Source organism: Pyrgilauda ruficollis, unplaced genomic scaffold (assembly GCF_017590135.1).
Source record: "Pyrgilauda ruficollis isolate IOZ18807 unplaced genomic scaffold, ASM1759013v1 scaffold79, whole genome shotgun sequence".
Classification (NCBI taxonomy): Eukaryota; Metazoa; Chordata; class Aves; order Passeriformes; family Passeridae; genus Pyrgilauda; species Pyrgilauda ruficollis.
The window spans coordinates 5,480,843-5,505,627 of record NW_024529821.1 but is presented as its reverse complement, the minus strand read 5'-3'; the positions used below and the strand labels follow the sequence as shown (position 1 = coordinate 5,505,627).

The 24,785-nt window shown below is 52.0% G+C and overlaps 1 protein-coding gene across 1 annotated transcript in view; it reads left to right on the top strand.

Annotated features, from left to right (window-relative positions):
- The window catches only part of EPHB1 (EPH receptor B1), a 79,340-nt gene that overhangs the window by 35,147 nt on the left and 19,408 nt on the right, over positions 1 to 24,785 (top strand). The window contains exons 4-9 of the mRNA XM_041486891.1: positions 13,540 to 13,695; positions 16,757 to 17,092; positions 19,442 to 19,623; positions 21,278 to 21,440; positions 23,851 to 23,959; positions 24,167 to 24,231. Coding sequence (XP_041342825.1) covers positions 13,540 to 13,695; positions 16,757 to 17,092; positions 19,442 to 19,623; positions 21,278 to 21,440; positions 23,851 to 23,959; positions 24,167 to 24,231 — 1,011 coding nt within the window. The remainder of the gene's footprint in view (positions 1 to 13,539; positions 13,696 to 16,756; positions 17,093 to 19,441; positions 19,624 to 21,277; positions 21,441 to 23,850; positions 23,960 to 24,166; positions 24,232 to 24,785) is intronic.

The window sequence follows — 24,785 nt, the reverse complement described above, 5'->3', positions numbered from 1 at the left end:
TCCCTCTCTCTCTCCCCTTTTGTTTTTGTTTTTTGGCACAGTATCAAGTTTCCTGCCCCTCTCCCATCCTGCATCAGCCCAAGCCTCTCTCCCTGCTCGGGCTGTGCTGGGAAGTGGCAGCTCTGCCAGCTCCTGCCGAATCCTGCCGGCAGGAGGGAGGGAGGGAGGGAGGGAAGGATGCTCCCCTTTGTTGGAGGGGCTTTGCCTTTGCCTGGAAGCGATCTCCCGCCTTCCACCACTGGGTGGAACAGGCAGCCCAGTTTTACCACGGCCACACTGTGGAGGAGAAACAGTGGAATCACAAAGAAAAAAAAAAAAAAAGAGAAAAAGAAAAAAAAGTGTGATTTTTTCTAAATTATGCCTTAGTGAAGGCATCCATTAACCTCCGTAATAATTTTGCAAGGAAAGTGTCCAGAAAACCTTGTTAACTTTTTTTCTAATGAGTGTGATGGGTTTTAATGAAACTCTTAATTAGACATTATTAGCCCAAATGTGCCTCTGATGAATTCAGGCCCTTTTCCTTCCCCCAGCACAGGGATGGGGAGGGTCCACAAGGCATGGCTGCTGTGGGGGAAGAGGCTTAGGCACCACAGCCACTACTCCCGTCCCTGTCCCCAAATCATCCCTGTGATCCAGATCCATCTAAAGGATTAAAAAGGGAGAAACACAGAAAATACCCCAGGCAAGGTGTGAGTGGGGGCCAAGTGAGCATTGCAGGGTTGGGATTCCCAAGCTGGACTGTTGCAGCAGTGACCTCAGAGGGATTAGGGATTAGCTTCCATCTATGGCTTTTTTTCCCGTTTATCAATTTTTTTCCTCCTTAAATTGTTTAGTGGGCCATATATGTATTTTTCTTCCCTACCATGAGAACTTCTGAGTGTTAATAACATTGATTCCAGCCTCAAAACAGGAAGAAAAATCCTCCTTTGATTTTCCCACTCACCTAAGGGTCTTTCCTTGTGACTGTTTGCAAATGGAGGCATAAAACTGCTTCCAAACCCTTGTTCTGTTAATCATCCATTTAGGAAACTTCCTGTAGTAGCTGAAGAGCCTGGAGAAATTAATTTTTTGGGGAATTTTGGGGTGCAGAGCTCCATGTGTGCGCATTCATGAGCACCCCTGCAGCAGTGGGCTGTGAAACCCACCCATCTTTTCCAGCCTTCTCCACTCAGCCAGCCCAGGAGACCTGGCTCTCACCCTGCTGCCTTTGCTGTCCAGCAGGAGCAGGGATTGTTCTCCTGGACAATGGGAGAGCCGCAAGGAAGCGCCAGATCCGGCCCATGTCCGGCACCCGCATTGTTTCACCCTTGTTTGCAAATAGCCAGCACCTGGCAAACCCAGTGACTCAGCCAGAGGCTTTTAAAGCCTTTCTATAACTTTTTCCTTTTTGCTTTTTTGTTGGGTTGTTGTTTTTTTGTTGTGTGTTTTTTTTTTTTTTTACAGTCACGAGAGATCTCCTTTGGGAATGGCTCTTCTTGCTGCGGTTTGCTTGCCAAGGGGTGGGAATCTCACCCGTGTTTGGGGCTCTGCTGCACCCTACAGCCCATGGGGCCAATGTTTCTCCCAGCAGAATAACAGTCATAATTTAAAACAAAAAAAAAAAGGAGTTTTCTACCCTGGCTGGGGAAGGGGCTGGAGCACCAGGAGAGGCTGAGGGAGCTGGGGGAACTCAGCCTGGAGAAAAGGAGGCTCAGGGGAAGCTTCTGGCTCTGCACAACTCCTTACAGGAGGGGACAGCTGAGGGGGTCGGGCTCTGCTCCCTGGGAACAGGGACAGAATGAGAGGAAATGGCCTCAAGAGGTTTAGATTGGGAATTATGGAAAATTTCTTCACCAAAAGGGCTGCCAAACCCTGAAACAGGCTGCCCAGGGAAGTGATGGAATAACTATCCCTGGAAGTGTTTGAAAGCTGTGTAGATGTGGCACTTGGGGACATGGTTTAGTGGTGGCCTTGGCAGTGCTGGGTTAATGTTAGGAGTCAATGACCTTGGAGGGCTTTTCCAACCTAATGATTCCGTGCTTCTATAGTAATAATAATAATAATAATAATAATAATAATAATAATAATAATAATAATGATGATGATGATGGTGATAATGGATTTTCCCCCTCAAGCCATGAGATAACTGATCACCACTCCCCTGAGCAAGGCATCTTTTGGAAGCTGGGTTGGGCTGCAGTTGGGTTTTGTGGGTCTCCTGCAACCCCTGTTTGGGGAAACAGCCCTTCACTGATGATGTTTTAATAAGTGAGAGACCCAGAGTGGTGAAAAACCCGTGGACCAGGCGGAATGAGTTGCCGTGGCTGTCTAAGGTGGTTTGTGTGGGTTGGATGTGCCAGCTGGGACAGTGCTGAGGAAGGATGGAGCCCGCTGGGATGAGGGAAAAGCAATCAGTGCAGATAGCGAGGTTTTAATTTGCTCCCCTCTGGAGCCCCGCCGTGCGCTCGGATGGTGACAAACGGAGCGGTGCCGTGGGTGTCAGCTCCGAGCGTGGTACAAGCGGTCATTTGTCACGCCTGGTGCCTCAGATGGCAGAGGATGCGTGGAGAGAGGAGCGGGGTGATTAAATCAAAGCATCGCTCGCGCTCTCAAACAGCCCCTTGGAGGAGCCATGGGAAAACCCATCCGTCTTCAGCCAGCGCAGCTCTCACGGCCAAGGAGCCTCCGTGCCTGTGCTGTGGGAGCATCAGACCAGAGCTGTGGGCACCCCAAATTAAGTTCTGCACCCATCCCAGGGTGGGGAATTGCTGTTCTCCCACCCTAGGCTCCAGCAGCAGCCATGAAAATTTCATTAATGGCATGGAGGGATGTCGTCCTATTCTTCTAAGTTCTTCCAAATCTTCTGATGTTTGCATTCTTGTAGCGAACTTTCTCACACAGTTTTATGTAAATAATTACAGTTTTACATTCTTCTCTGAAGGAGGAGAAATTTGATGGACTGTCGGTTTGTCCAGTGTCATTGGAGAAGTGGCATTTTTATCCTTCAATCCACTGTCACTTTTGAAAGTCTGTAAATGTTGGAGTCAGAAATTAAACTTCCCTTCTTTTTACCTGGGAGCTTCTAGTGTCTGCATAGTTTTATTTCGTGTCCTATAGCGACAGAGGGAGCTTCATTGCTTTGTTTTTGTGTTCAGCCCAGGACTCATCTGCTTGTGTCACGTTTATTGTATGAAATGGATTTGAGGCAGGAGAGCTGTGAGCTGGGGAAGGAGCTGGTCACCTTGGTGCTCTCAGTGTGGCTGCATCCTGCCTGAGCATGGCTGGCTCCCAGCAGCAGGGAGCAATTCCTGGGATAGCGCTGTCCTTGTCTTGTCTCATCCCTTCCCTCCCTGGGGCCTCTCTGGGGTGATGCCCTGGTGGGTGCAGGCAGAGCTCTGCTGTAGGCACACAGTTTGTGGTGATTGGGATGGGGCTGGCCCAGCCTCATCCCCAGTGGGCACAGCTGTGAGCAGCAGGTGAGCAGCACTGACAGCAATGAGCCATGGAGTGCCCAGGGGCACTGACCAACACCAAAGGGAGCAGAGGGCACACAGGGGCAGTGTGTGAAAGTGAGGGGATAAAAGGCTGGGCTAAAGAACAAGAAGGGCAGAGCTTGGAGCCTTCTGAAGTGATCTGATGTTACTGTGTATGGGTTGAAGCCTTCTGAAATGATATGATGATACTCTGTGCATCATGGCCATTGCCTTGCTGTTCTGGGGGAGGGTTGTGGAGCACAGAACTGTGTGCCAAGATGAAGGTGGAGAGCTCCAACCTCACGTCTGGTCTTTGGACTTTGCTGCCTAAAACTTGTCTGTAAAAGCAGGGGCATCCTGGAAAATTATATACAGGGGGAATTATGAATTGAATTTCTATCCTGGCTCAAGCAGCTTTGCTGGGTCTGCAGCCCAGAGAGGAAATTGCCCTTGAGGAGAGACATGATATTGACTTACGCTTTTATTTTTTATTTTGTACTTCATTATAGTACATATTGCATGCAGGTTCAACAGATCTGCCCTGGCCCTGGACATAGCTTTGGTGGGGATTGGTGCTCACTGGCATGCGTCCTGTCCATGGTGCAGAGGGACCTGGTCACCCTCCTCACAAGCAGGGATTACTTTGATGTTTGTGGGTTTTGCACTGATACAAAACAGGGAATTTGAAATGGTTCTGGACATGGCAGAAAGGTTCTCTGGGTGTTTCCAGGGACTGTCATTCTCTGGCTAAACCCAAATCTCCTGGTTCTGCCATGGACATCTGTTTCAGCGCTCCAGGCAAGCAAGGGTGGCAGTGCTGGAGGGGGGTGACAGGAGAGACCTGGGATTATCACAGATCTCCTGCTTCACATCGGATCTGCTCCTGAGCTCTTAATCGTGTGTTATTATTGAAGGCAACTTATTCTTAGAGAGCCCAAGGTGCAAATTATGTTTCACAGCTAAGAAAAGCTTCCAGAGCTGCCTATGTACAGTAAATCCCTGCAATCTCAGGTGGCTTTGACTTATGTGTAACAGATGTTGAGGATGGAGGAGACCACTCCTTTGTGCCTGCTTGTTGCTATCACCAGCATAGACACAGGTGGAAATTTAGGCAGGGGGAAGCTGTCTGGGCTCAAAGGTGGGGTCAGTGAGTGTTGTTCCACCCTGCAGCTCTGGGCATCTGTCCTGTCCCCAGTGTTGGCACCAAAATGGGCAGTGTCAGAGTGTTCACATTGCTTGCAGGAGGTCCTTTCCTGTCCAGGAGCTCTAGAGCAGGTTGCTTGGCCTTCCCACTGTGGCATAGGGGTGACCCAGTGTGGGAATCATGGAATGGTTTGGCTGGAAGGGCTTTTCAAAGGTGCCACCCTTGTTGGTGCTGTGTGTCCTCTCTCCTGTCTGCAGCTGGGTAGGAGGGCGCCTTTCCTCCCAGGAACAGTAATTATGGCTTGCTCTGCTATAAATATTCATTGGGAAGCTCTCTTAATTGTTTTTCTAATTAATTCCTTGCATGGTGCTCTTGGGGTGGATGAGGAATGTGCCTTGGTTGGGATGTCCTCCCATAGCAATTCTATTCCTGGGCATAGTCCTTGAGCAGTCAGCCAAACCACAGCCCCCAGGGCTCACCAATGTCCTGCTCCATGCTGGGACATCTCCCCACCCCAGTGTGACCCAAGGCACGATGTCCTGCAGCGCTGTGGCAGGGACACGGGGAAGCTGTGTGTCCCCATGTCCCCTGCCTGGCCCTGTGGCTGAAACTTTCCCCAGCCCCATCCTGGGGTGACTCTTCCTTTGCGGTGTCAGCACTAATGAGGAACCACTTCAGACGTAATTAATGAGCACTTGATGTTCTCTAGATAGAGGGGACACTGCGTGGCATGAGCTGGAGGAGGAGGAAGAGGTGCTTAATTAGTTTCTGTTAGGGATGGGAGAAGTTTGCTTCCCAGCCAGGAGGGGACTGTGATTTGGGGAGCCCAGTGCGATGCCACCCCAATTTCCCAGTCAGAAGAGGGGCTGGAATTATGGAGTGACATCGGTGGTTCCCAAAATCCCTAGTTGCAAAGGAAAGATGCATCTTTTTCAGGGGCTTCTAACCACAGCCCCTGCCAGCACCTCTGTACCTGGGGGAAGAGCTTCTCCTGGAGATCCTTCAGGAATTTTTGTGCCCTTTCACTTCCCTGTGGATGAGGTAGCTCAACAGCTCATGCAGGCATTGAGGGGTGAACACGATGTCCTGGGTTGGTGGCACATGGAAGCATTGGATCTCCCAGTCTGTGTCTAGCAACTCTGAAGTTTAACATTGCTGTGATTCATGAGGGGGAAAAAATATTTCTCCGTGGAGCCTGATGCCTGGACTGGGGGTAGAGCATCTCTGGGGGCTGTGATTTTGGAACATAAGTCCAATCTCAGTCCTGAATCTCAGTCCCCCATATTTTTACTCCAGACTTGTTATGAGGTTCATTGTGGGTGACAGATGGTGGTGGGGCGCTGGCCTTGGACACTTCCAGGGATGGGGCAGCCACAGCTTCTCTGGGCAGCCTGTGCCAGAGCCTCCTCTTTTGACTTAATCTTTCCAATATCCAGTCTAACCTTGTCCTCTGTCCATGTAAAGCCCTTCCCCCTTGCCCTGTTGCTCCAGGCCCTTGGAGCCCCTTTAGGCACTGGAAGCTCCTGCTTGCAGGGATGCCAGAGGGAAGAGCCTGTGTCAGGCTGCAGCTGCTAAATCTGTTTTTAAAGAAGAATATGAGGAGGTTAAATAGCATCAAATCCTTGATGACAACTTCATCCCCCTTTCATTTGTGGACTCAGAATAATGAGCTGGGGCAGTGAGGATGATGAGGAGCTGCCTGTGCCTGGTACTGCCATGGCCACGTGTCTGCTGTGAACCTCCCTGTGTATGTGTGTGAATTGTATGGAGTTTGATTAATTTATTCAGTTTAATCACTCAAAGTGGCTGGTTTATGGTGAGGAAGTGGAGCTGTGGTCAGGGAGCTCTGGCATGGGACTGGGCAGTGAGCCTGGAGTCAAGTGGAAACTAAGACAGAAAAAAACCTGAGTGGGAGAACAGTGATTTGGAAAAGTGACCATGACAAGTGTTGGGTTTCTTCCCCCTCTGGCTGTTCTGGAGAGTGAAGTGAGTTCCCTGCTCCGTGGCAAGCTGGCAGCCCCATGGCACCATCTGCCCAGGGCGTGCCTGCTCTTCTCTTCCCATCCATCTGGGACAGATTTTCTCTTCAGACCTTCAAAATCCTCCCAACCGTGAAAAACGGAGAGAGTGGAGCCCAGAGTGGTGATTAAATGGGTGAGCATGGATCTGTTGGGGTGCTGCAGGCAGTGAGCAGCCAGGCACGTGGGAGCCTCAACCAGCTGCTTCCATGCCCTGCTTGAGGCTTAAACTCCTTGTTTAGGGCCATGATGTCACCTAAACAGTTGGTCTTGAAGCTCCCTTCCATCCAGAGACCCTTAATTTTTCCAAGTAAGCCTTTCTGGAGGAAAACTGCTTCTGGGTGAGCATGGACTGCATTTTGCTTCCAGTGAAGCACTTGGGACTTACTCTGGTGAGCATTTCAGTCTGTGAGCACCTCGCTCCATCAACCAGGTATTTGCTCCTCTGGGGTGAGGGGTGGGATTTTGGGAGAGGTGAACAGGCATGCATCCACTCCTTTTGCCTCCAATATGCTTTGCACAGCTCCCTACTCTGCAAGCACCTTAGAAATCCTGCCTGGCTCCAATTTGTTTCTCATCCATGAGAAGAAAAGCAGAGAAAAAAAAACCCTGAGAAAGGTAAAACCACATTGAATTTTACTTCCCTCCATGAATAAACCATGGCAGGCCGGCTCTGACTTTAATTTACATGTGTCCCAGGGCGGATCTAAGCCTATTCCTCCCGAGGCAGAGCACTGGTTTAATTAAGCAGCTGCATCACGCGGAGCAGGGAGAAGACGGAGCCCGTGCCTGCAGGATGCCAGCCCCGATGCTGGGAAGCTCATGTTTATCTCATGAGTTTATCTCATGAGTTTCTGCCTAGGCAGTGCTGAAAGAAGGGAACACAATGGGGCAGGTGCTGTTTGTAATTCGGATGGCCCCGAGGCAGGAGCATGTCTGAGTGATGCAAAATTTGTGTGTTTGGCTACAAAATGGTGAAATTTGCACCAAAAAGAGGGCTTGGGACAAGGATATGGGGACAAAGCTCTGCTGGGCTGTTCTGTCCCCATGTGTTCTGGTTTCTGGCGTGGTTTGGGGTCCTGTGCTGAGCTCCCTCCTTTGGGAGCAGGAGGATACTTCAGGGCTGGAGTGCTTGTGCTTCCCTGTTCCTCCACCTGGGTCATGCTCTGCTCCCTATGCTGAGGCCTGGATGCTGGGATTTGGTGGCTGATGGGATGTTTTAGGGCTGAGTCGCCTTTCTTGGCATGGTCAGGAAGGCAGGATGCAGGTACCCTCCCAGCTCTCCTGGCTTGGCATTGCTGCCAGTATGGAAGGCTCTCAGGATTAATTAGTGGATGCCTGATGGAGGGTGGCATGGCAGAGCCCCCCTGGCACTGCTGGCTGCCTGCTGGGCTCCCTGTGGCTGTGCTGGGCTGAGATGTTCCTGGAGAAACACCTGGCTTAGTATAATAAAGGCAACCAGATCATTATGAAGTAGGTATGGGGGCAAAATCCTCACAAAACAACCTGCCAGCCCCGTCCTCAACAGAGAGGCAGGAGGGAAGGGATGACAGGAGAGCACCGTGCAGGGATGCAATTAAACCTCTGGCACCACGTGCCTGCTCCCTGCCTGGATGTGTGCAGGGAGGATAACGAGGGAGATGAAAGCAGGCTGGGAAAGCAGCGCCCTTGTCACCCTTTGAAGGTGGGAGATGACAGCCCCTGCCTGTGAGTGACAACCTGCCCAATTCTGCTGCTTTCTCCCCCCACCTGCTGCCTGTGTCATCATCCTACCAAAGCACTGAAGCCCACATGCACGGGCTGGGTGGCAGCTCGGGGTCCCCAGGGAACACGGTGTCAGCAGTGCCCCTGGCACTGCCCCGGGGGGCAAGCAGGAGCCCTGGGAAGCCGTGCCAGGTGCCTGCCCCTGTAGTCACAGCATCCTCTCGATGACTCTTGCTGTAGCACACGATTTCATGTGGGTGCTTGTTTGCGTGGATGGTGTCTCTCAGCTGGCAGTGTCTGGGAGGGTGTCCTAGCTGGCATCTTGGCCACTCTGGGTGACAGCAGCATGGCAAGGAGAGCATTTTAAAGCACCCCACTCTGGGGCTAACCAGTTTGAAGGCTGAAAACTGATTTTTTCTCCTTATTTTATTTTTTAATGTATTTAAAGATAGATTCGGTGTTGATGGTGTCTACAAAATGCACAAGGGGTTTCTAGAAAACATCTCCTCCCTTTTTTTGGGGAGTTTCATCAAAAAATTATGAGCCTTGTGCACAAGGTGTTGGGTTGAGGCACCAGTATTTTTTCTTAGAGATAAATTACTGTTAGCAGAAAGTGGGGCCTTGAATCTCTTTCTGGCAGGCTGCAAATGCAATGATCCACAGTTTCTCCTCTTTTTCCTGACCTGTGCTGTCCTCAAACCCTGCTGCCCATCTCCCAGGGGTGCTGGTAGGTGCTTCCACATGTCTTTTTTGGAGCAAGGCTGGATCATCCAGGCTCTTTAGTGCCTTTGCACCTGACAGTGCTCTCCACACCTCCAGCTTGCTTGAGGGCATCATCTCGTGCAGCACTGCTGCTTCTAACACAGCTTTTCATCACCTGCTGTGCCAGAGTGCCACAGGTGTGCTCAAAGACACTGGGATTGCCCTGGACCCAAAAGGGAACCCAAATCAAGCATGAATTTGGGATACCTGGAAAATGGGGTTACCTCTGCCACAGCAGGGACAGAGGGGTGTGGGATGGACGAGGCACTGCTGACTTGGTTTGCTGGGTGCTGGTGAGGTTTGGGGCAGGTCAGGGCTCTCTGAGTCGCTGCTGAATCTGTAATTCCTTGGAGAAGCTCCTATTTTAAAATCTGAGAAGGAAAAATGCCACTCTGCATCCCCAGGGAGCTTTAGAGCAAGTTAATGTAGAGGCATAGAGGCAATGTCTCCTTTCTCTGTTCCTTTCTTTTTTTTTCTTTTTTTTTCCTCTTTTGACTTAAGCTTCCCTGAGAGAGTAATTAAAAAGTGCAAGTTCCAGGTGCTAACTGAGAGGATTTAGTTTGAGAGTGAAACGCTTGGATACCCCCATGCTTGAATATCCCCACACTTGCACCCTTTCCACAGAGGCTGTGATGGTGGCTTGCCTCGGGCAGGAGCAGGGATGGATGAGCTGAGAGATCCTGCTTATCTCTGGCTCCTTCTAGGACTCCTGGCACCTGGAATACAATGATGCAGGATACAGGAGAGTGTTTAGCAGTGAAAAACTCTCACAGTGCTTCTGTGTGCCACGAGTGCTTCCATAATCCATCCTGCTGCTGGGCACTGCCCAGGCTCCCCAGGGAATGGGCACAGCCCCAAGGCTGCCAGAGCTCCAGGAGCATTTGGACAGTGCTCTCAGGGATGCACAGGGTGGGATTGTTCTGGTGTCTATGCAGAGCCAGGAGCTGGATTGATGATCCTTGGGGATCCCTTCCAACTCAGCATATTTGTGGTTCTGTGATTGCGTGGTTTTGGCATTCTCAGGTTCTGTGACTCCTAGAGTCTGTGGCTCTGTAATTGTTATTCTCAGATTCTGAGGTTCTGTGATTCCCAGATTCTGTCATTCTGTTGTTCTCAGATTCTGAGGTCCTGTGATTCCCAGATTCTGTGATTGTGGGAGCTGCAGAGTGAGGTGGCAGTGGGGACACAGCTTTGTGGTGCCTTCACTGAGTGTTTGCCTTGTGAGAGAGATGTGACCCTCCTCTGAGCCTTTGAGGGGGGATAGGAGAGGTTCAGCTCTGGCTGGGAGTCCCAGTTGTATCCAGCCCTGTGGCCACGTCCTTACAATCACCCCTTGGCTGTGACAGTGACTTTCAGCTATTTTCCCCTGAACTTCCACTGCTGACATCTCGCTGCAAGAAGCCTGAGTTTCACCAGCCCCTCAATGATGTTCTCTCCCACCCCCAGACGTGTCAGCCCTGAAAGAGGAGTCCTGCTGGCAATCTGACACCTGGGATGTGCAACATTCCTGGTGTGCAGGCAGGATGATGGATCCGTGGGCAGCTTTGGATTGTGGGGGGGTTAAGTGCTGAGCATCCTCCCTGCTGAGCAGCATGGAGGAGCTCTGTGCCTCAGCATTTACAAACACACCCCTGGTGCCTAAATGTGAGGAAATGGATAGTTAAGCACATCATTAATCTTATCCAGCCCCCATAATCAACAATCAATTAATTCTCCTCTGGGCTGAAGAGATGCAGGCTGTGCCATAGCCTGGACACTGGCAGAAAAAGCCCCTTCCCACAGGGAAAGCTGAGGCAGAGGCTCATCCTGCACTTTTCTGACACACTATCATGGATGCAGACCTTGCCAGCTCTTGGAGCAGCCCTTAAATTAGGGCAAATGTTGCTCTGGCCATTAGTGGGGTGATTTATTGCTCCCTCCTGGGCTCGAGTCCTCCATCTGAGCCCTGCACTTGGACTGTAAGTTTGCCATGTGAAGGATTATGGATCCCACCATGGCATTGCAGGGCCCTGGGGGTTTGTGCTGTGTTTTCAGTGTGAGGTTCATGGTTCAGCTCCCCCAGAGAGAGGGGACACACAGGCAGCAGCCAGAGGGGAGTGCTGCACCCACAGCATATTTGGGCAGGAGGAGAAGGCATCCACCTCCCTGAAACTGTGGGAGGCTTTAGGCAAGCACAGTGTAATTACAGGAGAGAAAAGCTAATTGGTAATAATAGCAATTAAGAGCCACGTGCCTGAAGATTACAGGAATTTGTGGATAAGCAAAGTGATAACGGAAACCTGTGGACACTGGGGTTCAGGGTGCCATGTTCAGGTGTTTTGACAAAGCATCACTCAGATTAATTGTAATTAAACATTAACAAACCTCTTCAACCAACCCACCAACATGCCCTCAAGCTTTGAACTGAGGCTTGTTCGTAGCACTGCAATCCTCTCATCATCCTCCTTCCCTCCTCCATCCTCTTCCATTAAAACACAGGTAGCTGTTCCCTGGTTCCACTGCCCTCCTCTTCCTGCTCCTCCAAAGAATCTGGCATGTTTCAGGTGTGTTCTGACACATCCTGCAGCTCCAGAGCCCACGTGTCCCCCTTTGCATGTCTCATGGATGCTCCCCCTTCCTGTGGGAGCATGAGGCTGCTGGGACATGGTGGGGAGGGAGAGGTGAGGAGCTGGAGATACACTCAAAACCTTGGTGTCCATTTGTCTCCTGCCCTGTGTGTCTGTGTAGCTCTGTCCCTCCTTGTGTTTTGGGAATAGGGCTATGTGTGTATTGGGGAAGGGTCTGCATCCCTCTGCCTTCTGCTGTGGAGCATCCTGAAGGCCTCCTTGTGCTGTTTTGGGAATAGGGCTGTGTGTGTATTGGGGAAGGGCCTGCATCCCTCTGCCTTCTGCTGTGGAGCATCCTGAAGGTCCCCTCAAACCTTCTGGACTGCATGGTGACCCTGTGTCTCACTGCCCACCACATGAGGTGCTGGATTATAGCCCTGAGTGCTTCCTTAAGATGCCATGTGCATGAGATGGCTGTGGTGGGATGTGGAGGACTCGGCAGTCCTCCCCTGATGGGGAAGAGGAAGGGCAGTGGGAGATGGTGGCTGGCTCCTCTGGAATGCCACGTCCCCACCCAGCTGTCAGGGCCACTGGAAAGGGACAGTTCATTGCAGCCAGCTGTGTGCCTCAGGCTGGGCGGGGGGAATCTTCTGAATAATAAAATTGTAAAATATTGTTTTGATTTATTCTTTTCTATCATCTGTTAATATCTGGGAAGGCTGTGTGAGCAGGAGGCCTTCATGAGTTTTGAATGACAGGTTAAAGGGCTCCAATAAAGATTAGATGGTCCACTATCTCCCAAGGAAATTGCATCAAAGTGGTTACTCCTGCTTGCTCCTATTAATTTCCTCTTCATGGCTGCTAGGAGATGCCTCATATCCTGATGCAGCAGACAGGGGCTAAGAGGCACTTTCCATTATCTCAATCATCGCCGTGTTTATGAGACGCATCGGGTGTTTCTCTGCAAAGCTGTGCCGTGGGGGAGATGGCATCACAGGGACAGCGCTGCCACCACCCTGGTGTGAGGTCAGGAACAGTCTCTCCTGGCCTGGATGGAAGTCTGATCCCTTGGGTACATGTGCCAAAATGCAGATATTCCCTTCTGCAGCCTTTGGTTCCGTCAGATTTTGTTGGATGTCAGGGATGGATGAGCATCCATTCATCAGTGCCCATTGCTGAGGATGGGTGGGGTGGGGCGGAGATGAGGGACCCCATCCCTGTCACTCCATCCTCGTCCTCTCTCCACAGAGCAGCGAGATGGTTGATTAATGAAACCTCCCCTGTGTCTGATTAAACCCTCGCTGTAACTGGAACATCTTCTCTGTTATGAATTAGATGCCATTTCCTGCTTGAATGAACTCGGAGGCTGGGAAGCTCCAGCCCCAGGCTGCGAGGGATGAACAGGATGGACCCATAACACACTGTCATGGGTGTCACGCCGACTTTTTAATTAAATATTTAAATTTTGCTTGGAAAAAGAGCTGTGGGACCTGAGCCAGGCTGTTGGGGGTGGTGGAAAGGGACTGATCAGGAGAAGTGCTGTCCTGCCCCTGCTTGCCCATGTCCTCCCACGGGTGCTGCTGGGGATGGGGGTCTCACAGCCCCCTGCCATCCTCCTGCCTGGGTACAAGCAGTAAGGAGCAAAGCAGCTACTGCAGCCTCCTTGCTCTGCCTGGCTAAAGATTGTTGCCATCTGGTTGCAGTGTTTGTCTAGTGGCTTCAGGAATAATCCATAGCCAACATGGAAAATTTTGGCCATCCCAGATTCATGGGAATGTGCCACCCCATTTACAAGCGTGAAGCTTTTCTGCCTCTCCTCTCCTTCCTTTCCACCCCATTCCAAGGACAGGACCTGCTTTCCCCTGCGTCCTGGAACAGCTCAGGACCCAGCTGCTGTGCTCTCTCTCTTGCAGCCTGCCCCGCAGGGACGTTCAAGGCCAGCCAGGGCGCGGGGCTGTGCGTGCCGTGCCCCCCGAACAGCCGCTCCACCGCCGAGGCCTCTCCGCTCTGCGCCTGCCGCAACGGCTACTACCGGGCAGACTTCGACCCGCCGGCCGCCGCCTGCACCAGTGAGTACGGGGCTGGGGCTGGGGCAGCGCAGCGACAAAGGCTTGGTCCATGTGCTATAAATCAGTACTCCGGTTTAATAGTTAAGGATTTTATTAGGTAATCAAAAGTATAAATTTGGAAAAAGCCACAAGCGATTTGACTCTGAGCCAGGCGATCAGGGTTGGGGAGGATCAGGATTTGGTTTCTATAGTACCAAAGACCCCATGGGTCTCCAAAGATCATTTCCAAGGGGTCTGTTTTATACAGTTTTTCGGGCTCTGGAAGGGGCTCTTCTTTAGCATATTATAGCGTTTTTCCCGGAACCGGTGGATGATTGTTGGAATCTTGTCAGGCGAAAACTTTCTGGGATAAACTTCTGATGATGCCTATCAAAATGCCTCCCGCTGGAGTTGTGTCAGACGAAAAATCCTTTGGAATATACATCTCTGGAGACAGTGCTTCCTGGTGTTTGAATCTTACTGTTTGTTGCTGCCACTGGTTTTAGTACACAAAATGCTGTGGTTTTTAATTTCGTTTAGCATGAATTATTTTATAATATATGTTATACATGTAGAGTTTGTTTTATTTTCTCCCCCTGTCCCATTGTGGATGGGAGGAAGAGCAGGCTGGGTGGGCAAGGCAGAGGAATGGGGTGGCTCCACATCCCACCTGACTGGCAGCCTCTGGAATTTATACATCACCCAGGCAGTGGCGGTGATGGCAGGGAGATAGTCCCCAGGATAAATTAGGATTTAAAGTTATCTGCTCTGGCTGTCTTGTTCATAGTCTTGCAGATGGAATATTTTTTAATAGGGGGAAGGCTGCATTAAGCATTGGTATTCAGCGATGCGTCGCTGCTCGGCTGCCTGCCCGAGCTGCCTGGCACGGCATCAGTGTCCTCAAGCCTGTCTTTTGGTGGGAAAAGAGCCCAGGAGAGAGGAAAGAGCTGATGTGCTCTTCAGCCTGCTGGAAACTCAGGCCTCAGCTCCCTCCCAGATACACTCCAGGCCCTGGAACCAGCCTGTCGTGGAGCTTTAGCACACGGGAAGTGCCCAAAGCACACATCAAGGAAACAAGGAAAGGATTTGTGTGTTTTGCTGGATCACCTGAGCTCTCACACAGGTATTCAGCAGGTTGCACAACTACAGATGATCTACAGATCTTTATTGTGCCTCATTACATAACTGATTTATAACAGTGCTGTGCTATAGGAATACAGGGGAAAAAGTCTCTTTGCTGATTTTTATTTCTTCTCATCAGTGCTTGATTTTGTAGTGCTCCAATCTGAGGTGCCATCTGTTCACCCACAAAGTTTCTCTGTGTCAGAGGAGTGCATAACATTGTGGAGCTGCTGGCTGTGCCCTGGACTGGAACCCTTCCAAGGGTGATCCCTGCAGTTCCTGGGCCCCTGCAGAGGAGGGAAGGGGCTGCAATTAAAGAGGGAAGAATTTGGGGAGGCAGCAGTTTGCTGCAGGGAATGGGAAGAAATACAGGGTTTTTTCATTTTGTCTTGAAAAGATATGAACTGCTTAAGGTATGGAGAGAGGATTTGGATTAAGGCTCGTGAGACAGGTTGCAGATTTTTGGGGGTAACTCACTCATATTGATCCCGTTGAGCCTTTGTGGGTCCTGCAGTCTTGTTCCCCTGGGGAATCAAGGTCCTTCTCTCTGCTGCTGCCCCTGCTGTGGCCCCTACAACCCTCCTGTAACTCTGACATCTCCACCATGGGGCAGCCTGCCAGTGCTGTGGTGCCTCAGGTACAGGAAAGCCCTTTCCAACAAGGATGCTGCACTGGTGACTGCTCCATGACAGATGCTTTTACTATTAAAGAGGAAAAGGGTTAAAGGGAATGGAATATTATTATCTTAATTTTTTTAAGGCTGTCATTTCTCTGGGCATTTGAGCAAAATCTTTCATCCGCATTATCCACGGCAGCAGCTTAGAGAGGCTCCCAGAGTGTCTCCATGCAGAATTGCCTCTCCATCCCACCAGCCACGTCACCGTGGTGCTGATGAATCTGTCCCTGTCCAGCCCATCCCTGGCCACTTAACAGGGCTGATTTATCCACAGCCCTAACAATGTTCCCTGGTGCACACACACACACACATGAGGAGGGCTCCCATGGGATGGGCTTCCCCAAGACAGAGTGTGCTTCTCTCTCTTAACCCTTCCTTGCAGGTCAAGTCCTCCATCATTTTTATTGCTCCCTGTATCATGGCAAAGTCCTTTTTCTTTCTTGGAAGTGCAGCCCCCAGCCCAGTCAGCATCAGGAATTCCTTGCTTCCCTTATTTAATATAACCGAGGAGCTGAATTTTGTGGTTTTGGCTGCAGAGCCATCCTGGCTGACCCCAAATCCTTCCCTGGATCTGTGCAGTTGTGTGTTTGTACCTCAGTGCTGCTCTCCTGGGTTCCTCCTGAAGGGACTGCAGCCCTGACCCAGCAGTGCTTGCAATCGGAGCCACGTTTAATTCCCATCCTCTGAAGCATTTGCAATGGCTCCTGGCAGCTTTGATCAATGCAATTTTCTTCTCTTGTCCAACATGGGAGCTGCTTGCAAACCATGGAGTGGTGCCGGCTTTCCTCCATGCTGGAAAATTCCCTGGTTTCCAACTGGAGATATTGAACCCTTAATAACCACTTTCAATTTTTGACTCTCTCTTCTCCTGCTGCTTCTCTGGTTCTCCATGGTGCTGGCTAAGTGATTTTTCTCTTGCTGGGATAATCTACTCGAGGTACTTCTCCATGTGAGCACTGCAGTTATCTCAGCATCTCCTGGTGGGATTAAAATGGGTCCAACTTCATGGATAGATCTGTGTGCATTCCACATGGAGTTTTTTTGGAGGCTTAAGTGGGTTTGTGGCATGGAAGTTGTCATCTCCATCTGGGAAACTTGTTTGCAGTGCAGGTGGTTGGTGCTGCCAGTGTGGGAAGTCTGACCCTGAGCTAAGCAAAGCTGTGGACACAAAATCCCTCCTGAGGGAGGAGGTGATGGATATTGCAGAGCTCTGGGGCGTCCTTCCTGTGCTGGAGCCTCCGTGGGAGGGCAAGGACCTGTCTCAGTGCCTCTCCTTTCCCACAGGCGTCCCATCCGGCCCCCGCAACGTCATCTCCATCGTCAACGAGACGTCCATCATCCTGGAGTGGCACCCGCCGCGGGAGACGGGCGGCCGGGACGACGTCACCTACAACATCGTGTGCAAGAAGTGCCGCTCGGACCGGCGCGCCTGCTCCCGCTGCGACGACAACGTGGACTTCGTGCCTCGCCAGCTGGGGCTCACCGACACCCGCGTCTTCATCAGCAACCTGTGGGCTCACACCCCCTACACCTTCGAGATCCAGGCGGTCAACGGCGTGTCCAGCAAGAGCCCCTTCCCGCAGCAGCACGTCTCCGTCAACATCACCACCAACCAGGCCGGTGAGTCCTGGTGGTGCCGGGGAGTTTGGCTGTCCCGCCGCAGCGGCAAGCTCTGCGTCCAAAAGGAAAAGCTCCCGGGGTGTGAGGATGTGTGGTGGCTGTGGTGCCACCAACCCTGAGTGGGGAGAAAGGCCAGAGAAGAGGGGGGAGGAGGAATGGGGATAGGGAAGGGTTGCCTGTGCTCTGGGCAGGGTGGGAGTTGGCTTGTGGGAGGGTTATCTGGTCCCTGCTTCTGTCCCCCTCTAGATTGCTTGGGGATGCAATGGTATCACCATTGTCCCAGTTGGGAGCAGGGAGATGGGGTGAATCCAGCCTTGAAACCACTGTCTGGCTGTGTTACAGCACAGAGGGAGCAGCATCCCGGGGCTGAGTCCGAGCTCTGTCTCCTCTGGCACATGCCTCTCCCATCATTTTCCTCTTGTCTCCTTTTCCAGGCTCCCCTGCTCCCTTTCCTGCCCCCAGTCAGGCATCAGGAGCTGAATGGCTCAAACAGAGATGCTGGGCGAGTGGGTGTGCAGATAGCAAGGTGGCAACTCTACCTGGGCTGCACTGAGGATCAGAGGGGATGGAAACCCATGTGCTCTGGGTTTAAAAAGGGAATGGGAATTCCTGCTTTGTGCCAGGGCAGGCAGCCTTCACCATCCTGCTCCCTCTGGATAGCACAATGGAGAAACCTGGTGTAAATATTTCAGTGTAAATATTTCATAGGATTATGTATAGGGGATTCAAATCTACACTTGTGCCTGGCTGGCATCGCTGTCTGCTGAACCATGTGCAGCCAAACCTGCCTCTTGTTTCCAGACCTTTTTTGTTCCTGAGATGTATTTTTGGGGTGTTTCCTAGCTCTTCTCCCACCATGAGGTGTTGGGAACAGCCAGGACACCCTCATCTGTCTGTCTGTATCCCAGTGGTCCCTTTTTTGTCTTGCAAAGGCTGATTACAAACATGGAAATGCTGGGCTGTGGGGCATCCTGATGGAAATTCACCAGGGATATCCAGGGCTTTGGTGCTCTCCCTCTATGGTCCCTTTTTTGTTTTGCAAAGGCTGATTACAGAAACATGGAAATGCTGGGCTGTGGGGTATCCTCATGGAAATTCACCAGGGATATCCAGGGCTTTGGTGCTCTCCCTCTAAAATAATTTTGGCTTTGCAGAGGGTTTTTCCAAACATTTCCCCAGCCCCATCTAAACTAATGGGAGTTAATAAAACAAAATCAATCAGAGTGCTTAATTTCAGCCCATGAACATTTTCCTGGAGCAGATGTGGAGAGATTGAAAAAAAAATAGGATTATGTATTCTGGGTAGACAAAGGCAGTGCTGAACTATCCACATCTTCCATTGGAACCATGAGAAACAGGGCTCCTGCCACCCCCAGATTCTTTCCATGGCATGATCCCGTGCCCCAGGCTGGTTGTGCTGGGTTCAGGTATTCCCTGGATTCACAGAGGGGAGGCATTTTCCCTGTCCAGCACTGCCTGTACTGTAGGCATGGTGAGGAGGAGGAGGAGGGCTGGACTGGGAGCTGACTCTGTGGACAGGACATGCCAGTGCCCCTTTGGGTGTGGACAGACTTGGATACCTTTCTTTTGATAGGATTAAGTGCTGGATTAGGACTGTATTGGCTGGCTCTGCCCCTTATAAGCATAGCTTGGAGGGCACAAAGCATTTGGAAAAGGGTCTCCTGACTGATTTAGTGGCTCAATGTCCCTAATGGTTGAAGGACAGTGTTGCTGTTTTCCTGGGAGAAGCACATGTGGGTGCTGAGGATGAGCATCCCCTGAGAGCCCCTAAGAGCAGCCCCAGCAGCTTCTCTGGAGCCAAAGCTAGGCTGGAGTATCCCTGCCCTGGTTCCCTGTCACGGTCCTCAGGGTGGGCATATTTTTTTTTCCCACATCCCATTTCTGAGAGCACAGTGGGTGGCAGTGGTCCCTGGTGCTGAGTGCTGGCTCCCCAGAGAGGCTGTTACATCAAATGATGTCACACACAGCTGGACCCTGTCACCAAACCTTTGTCTGCCCCACTAGGGAGAGCTTTGCTGTGTTTCTCCCACCATGGGAGATATCCTTGGAGCAAGCCGTCCCAGCGAGAAGGAACACCAAGGATTTCCAAGCCCCTAATTAAAAGGAGTAGTTGGTGTAAATAGCAGAATTCCCTCAGTGACTTGCTCCTCTGCTTCCATATAAAACTGCTGAGATGCCAGTCTTCCCACTGCTAATGACTGAGCTAGTCCCATGGGGAAGCCAGCCACAGGCATGGAGATTTGGGATGCCGTGGGGATTTTCCCCCTCTCAAGGCCATTTCTCCTCCCCTCTCCATTAATTTTCCCTCGCTCCCCTCTTCCTTGGCAGCCCCCTCCACCGTGCCCATCATGCACCAGGTGAGTGCCACCATGAGGAGCATCACGCTGTCCTGGCCGCAGCCTGAGCAGCCCAATGGGATCATCCTGGACTACGAGATCCGCTACTACGAGAAGCTGAGCCGCATCTGCACGCCCGACGTGGGCAGCACCGTGGGCTCCAGGCCGGCCCCGGTGAGCCCAGGGGGAGCCCTGCTGTGGGGGCTGGGCTGGGCCATGGGGGCAGGGGCAACATCAGTGGGCTCTGAGACAGGCTCTGCTGGGAGTGGGCAGGTAGGACAGGCATCGGGTCACCCGAGCTGCCTCCAGAAGGTGGGAGTGAGTTGTGACTGCAGATGCTAAATCACAGAATCAAAATCACAGAGCAGCTTGAGTTGGAAAGGACCTTAAAGCTCAGCTAGTTCCAACCCCCTGTCATAGGACACCTCTCACTAGATCCCTGTCCGACCTGAGCCATTCCTTCCCCATGGCAGCATTTGTCCAGCACATCAGTGCCCGTGGCTGCCTTGGCTCTGGTATTTGCTAGGATGAGCAGGGACCTGAATCATGGGGATGGCATCAGGAGGAAGGGAGGGGGTTGGAGAGGACCAGGGAAGGTTATGGAGGTTGTCCCTGCCCCGAGTCACTGCCTACCACTGGTCTTGTCCCTGGCAGCTGTCCTGTCCTGCAGGGGACACGCTTCCAACCCCTGCGATGAACCGTGCCCGGCCCAAGCTGTTCCATCTCTCCTGCGTCTCGGCAGCTCTAATGAATTCCTCTAAGTATGAATAATTAGATGATCTCACCAGCGGCCTCTTACCAGCAAAGTACTGGGGAACGTGGTAAAAAATGACAGTGGAGACGCACGAGGTTTCCAGGAAGGTCTAGGCCAAGGACTTGTGCCAACAGAGCAGGACTGCAGGGGCTGGGGATCTCAGCAGAGAGTTGCCCTTGAACCTGCTTGAGCAGGGTCTCATAGGGCACATTATGGTGTTTAGTGGAGTCACAGAATGGTTTGGGTTGGAAGAGACCTTAAAGATCATTGAGTTCCAACCCCCGTGCTGTGGGCAGGGACAGGAGGTTTCCATAACCGTGGGATGTTTCTGAAATGCACAAGGATGTCAATTATTTGAAGAGGAGGAATCTGTTGTTCATGAATTATTTTTGCTATTTTGGATGATCTTATTGTTTCCCTCTGCTACTCCGTGCTCCCTGCTCTGGTGGGACCAGGGGGCTGCCTGGGAGGCACATGCTGCAGGGGCCTCCCCAGTTCCTTGTGGGTCCTGTTTCATAAAATCATAGAATGTCCTGAGTTGAAGGGACCTGGAAGCTCATCTTGTTCCACCTGCTGCCATGGGCAGGGACACCTTCCACTAGACTAGATTGCTCCAAGCCCCATCCAGCCTGGCTTTGGATACTTCCAGAGGTGGGGCAGCCGCAGTTTCTCTGGGCATCCTGTGCCAGGGTCTTCCCACCCTCACAGGGGAGAATCTCTTCTGAATGTCCAACCTATATGTATGCTGTCAGTGGGAAGCCATTCCTCCTTGTCCTGTCACTCCAGGTCCTTATAACAGTCCATTCCTATCTTTCTTGTAGCTCCCTTCAGGTACTGGAAGGCCACAATTAGGTCACCCCAAAGCCTTCTCTGGGTTGAACAATCCCAATTCTCCCAGCCCTTCCTGTGAGATCCTCTTGGTCCGGGACACTTCTGAAGCAGAACCAGAGCCTCTCCCTTATCCCCCTGCAGCCGAACCCCATCCCCACCCTCCACTGGGACAGCTGGGCTGCATTCCCACTGTCCTCCCGCTGTCCCTGTCCCACTGACGTGGCTCTCTCGGGGTGCCCGCAGGACCACAACGAGTACAACTCGTCCATGGCGCGCAGCCAGACCAACACGGCGCGGCTGGAGGGGCTGCGGCCCGGCATGGTCTACGTGGTGCAGGTGCGCGCCCGCACCGTGGCCGGCTACGGCAAGTACAGCGGCAAGATGTGCTTCCAGACCCTCACCGACGGTGAGTGCCCGCGGCACGGCAGTGCTCCAGCCTCGTGCTCTGATGGGGTTCAGGGAGCTTGTGTGCACAAAGCTCTCTTCCAGCGGCAAGGTGATGTCTCCAGCCTCGTGCTCTGATGGGGTTCAGGGAGCTTGTGCGCACAAAGCTCTGTCCCAGTGGTGTGGCGGTGTCTCCAGCCTCATGCTCTGATGGGATTCAGGGAGCTTGTGTGCACAAAGCTCTGTCCCAGCAGTGTGGTGGTGTCTCCAGCCTCGTGCTCTGATGGGATTCAGGGAGCTTGTGTGCACAAAGCTCTGTCCCAGCAGCAGCATGGCAGGAGCCGGGTGATTTATGGCGGTGTCTCATTAACCGCCGGCGGGAGGAGCGATCTGCTCTCAACCTCCCGGCTCCAGGTTTTCCCCCGCTATTTATTTCTGTCTCTGCTGCCTTGAGCTGTGGGGACAGGAGCCCCTGGCACCAGCTGTGAGTCTGGCATGGTGTGATGGAGTGGGAGGAGGGTTGTAGACCCTTGGAGGAAGGACTCTGGGATACTTGGAGTCCATCTAAGCCATCAAGGCAAAGCTGGGATGGTCAGACCCATCTGAAAGCTGATTTTTCATGCCAAAGGGGTGTGTTGGGCCAGCTCACGACCTTCATGGATTCTTTTGGCCCCAGCCCTTCCTTGTTCCCACAAACACTGGATTCCTTTAGAAACTGCTAACTCATGGGAGTGTTTTCCATTAATCCCAGCTTCAGGACTTATCCAGAAGTTGGTGAGTGAAGCAGGTCCTGTGTCATGGTTTGGAATGGGAGGAAATTTAGGGAAGTGAAATTAGTGGATTTAGGGAAATTTTAAAATTGGGGAAATCTTGAATTGGCGAACCAAGACCACTACATCCTCCTACCCCTGGGGCAGCTGAGAACCTGTTGCTGCTGGCATGGTTCCTTCTCTGCTTGGGTGATATCCATGGCTCCCAGCCTCACTGCCTGTCTTTCCTAAAGCTTTTCTTCTTTCCTAAAGCTTTTCCTCTTCCCTAAAACGGGTCACCCCAAGCATGCATTCATGTTGAGTGCCAGCTGGGGTGAGAAGAGGAAAACCATGCTGGGTGACCAAAGGGAAGGAAATGGCAATAAACCCCCTTCCAATGCCTCAAATATTCAGGATTAGAGAAGCGAGAAGAAAAATCCTGCCTCAAATAAGCAATTAATTGAAATTTAATAAGAATGGATTGTGTAGCTTATTAAATAATAATTGATTGTTAGATGAGAATTTCTCAGGATTTAAGCAGCATGCAAGAGATAAATCTAGTTGCCAGTAATTAACTGCGAAGTAGAAAATACAGATAAAAGGGCTCTAAATGCTTTCTTTTGGATGAGTTTTATTTTAACCCTTGCATGTGGCTGCTGGCACAGCCTGGCAGACCTCGATGGGGCGACTGGAGAGAGGGGTATTTCTGGAATGCTACAGAAGCCCCAGGAATGTGGGATCTGCTGGATACTGCCTGTTGAAAATACCCACACCAGTGATGGGGCAGGGAAAAATGGGGGAGACACATGGAGGGTGCCAGTAGCTTTTTGGGGGTTCCCCCAGGCATATCCAGTCCTCCCAGTGCCACCTTGGATTTCACCCCAGCCTGCTGCTGAAGGATGCAGGGAGTGGCTGAGCAAACAAAGGAGGTCCCAAGGGATGCTTGGTGGGGAAGGGATGCTGTGGGTGCCATGGCTCTTCAAAAGGACTTGCCTCATGTTGAGATATTAAAACCTACAAGCAGACCTGCAGCAAGGGTTCCCAGGTTCTCCTGAGCCTCACTCCCAAAGTTCACCGTTGTAAGAACTTGGATATCAATTGTGTGAACTCTCTGATGTCTGATCTGGGTGAAGTCTTGGCACAGCATTCTCTGGCTGGCTTGGTTATTAGTGGTGTTCTCCTACAACTTGTAGGAATTTTGTGTGTGTGAGACCCCATGTTAGAATTGGTCTAAGTGGCCAACAGGTCTAAATCGTAGAGTCTCAAAAAGGTTTGGGTTGGAAGGGACCCTAAAGCTCATCTCGTTCCAGCCCCCTGCCATGTGCAGACACACCTTCTGGTAGATCAGGTTGCTCAAGAAATGAATTTATTGAGGAAAGGGAAATGCCAAAGCCACCTTGTGAACCTCATCTCTTTGGGAAACTGGGCCCATTGGTCTGATGTTATTTCCAGGATCTTCTCTCCCCTGTCTTTATGCCAAAGGTGTGTGGGCCAAGCCTACAATCCTACCCAGTGCAACATGGCACTGGCTCATCCCCTGCCTCAGCTGACCCCCCTGCCTGCGTCCCCTTGTCCCACCACCTTGGGAGCAGCACCCTTGGAATCAGAGGGGATCCCTTCCCAAAGGCTGCTCTCACTCCATGAGGTGCCAGGGAGGATTGACCCATCCCTCTTCTCTCACAGACGATTACAAGTCAGAGCTGAGGGAGCAGCTGCCTTTGATCGCGGGCTCCGCAGCGGCCGGCGTGGTCTTCATCGTCTCCCTGGTGGCCATTTCCATTGTCTGCAGCAGGTGGGTCCCTGTGGGATCAGTGTCCCTGGAAGTTGGAGGTGGTAAGGTGCAGATTAGGGGCGGGAGGGGTGGGATGGGGGACCCTTGTGGCCAGGGGGAGCAGCACGATGCCGCTGCTCGTGGAGTGTTGCTGGCAGGGGAGCGGTTTGGGACCACCAGCAGCTGCTGGTGGCTGAAGGCTGGCTGTTGTCTCCCCTGTTCTCCCAGGAAGCGTGCCTACAGCAAGGAGGCGGTGTACAGTGACAAACTGCAGCACTACAGCACCGGCAGAGGTGAGCAGGGAAAGCGGGAAAAGCAGACGGGAGATGCTCCCAAACCTGCACCCGGCATTGCCCCACTCCTCCCCTTCCAAGGGGGACTGGGGGGTGGTGGGAGCCCCCATGGCAGATGGACAGGGCCTTAGGGTGGAGTGGAGATGTCCATATCTGTCTGTCAGGGTGTGGGGGAGGGCAGGCTGCAGTGGTGCAGCACTGTGGGTGGAATGGAAGAGTACCAGGAGGGATTTGGGGAATGATGATGGATTTGGGGGTGTGTCAGTGGCAGGGAGGAGGTAGGGGACAAGGGATGGGGAGAGGATGCTGTGAAGACTCCCAAAGGAGAAAAGAAGGGAGAATGGTAGTGTTCAAAGGGAAGGTGAGTCCCTGATCTGCCAGGGGCTCTGCCTGGGTCTGGATGGATGCTGAGCTGTTAGAGGGATTCTGGATTTTGGGAGCGTGGCTGGGGATGCTGGCACTGCTGCTGTTCTGGCTGTGTGGCTGATGCTTGTTCTGTACCTTGTTCTGGGAAGGATGTGCAGCCAGTAACTGGGAATGTTTAACTGGCTTTA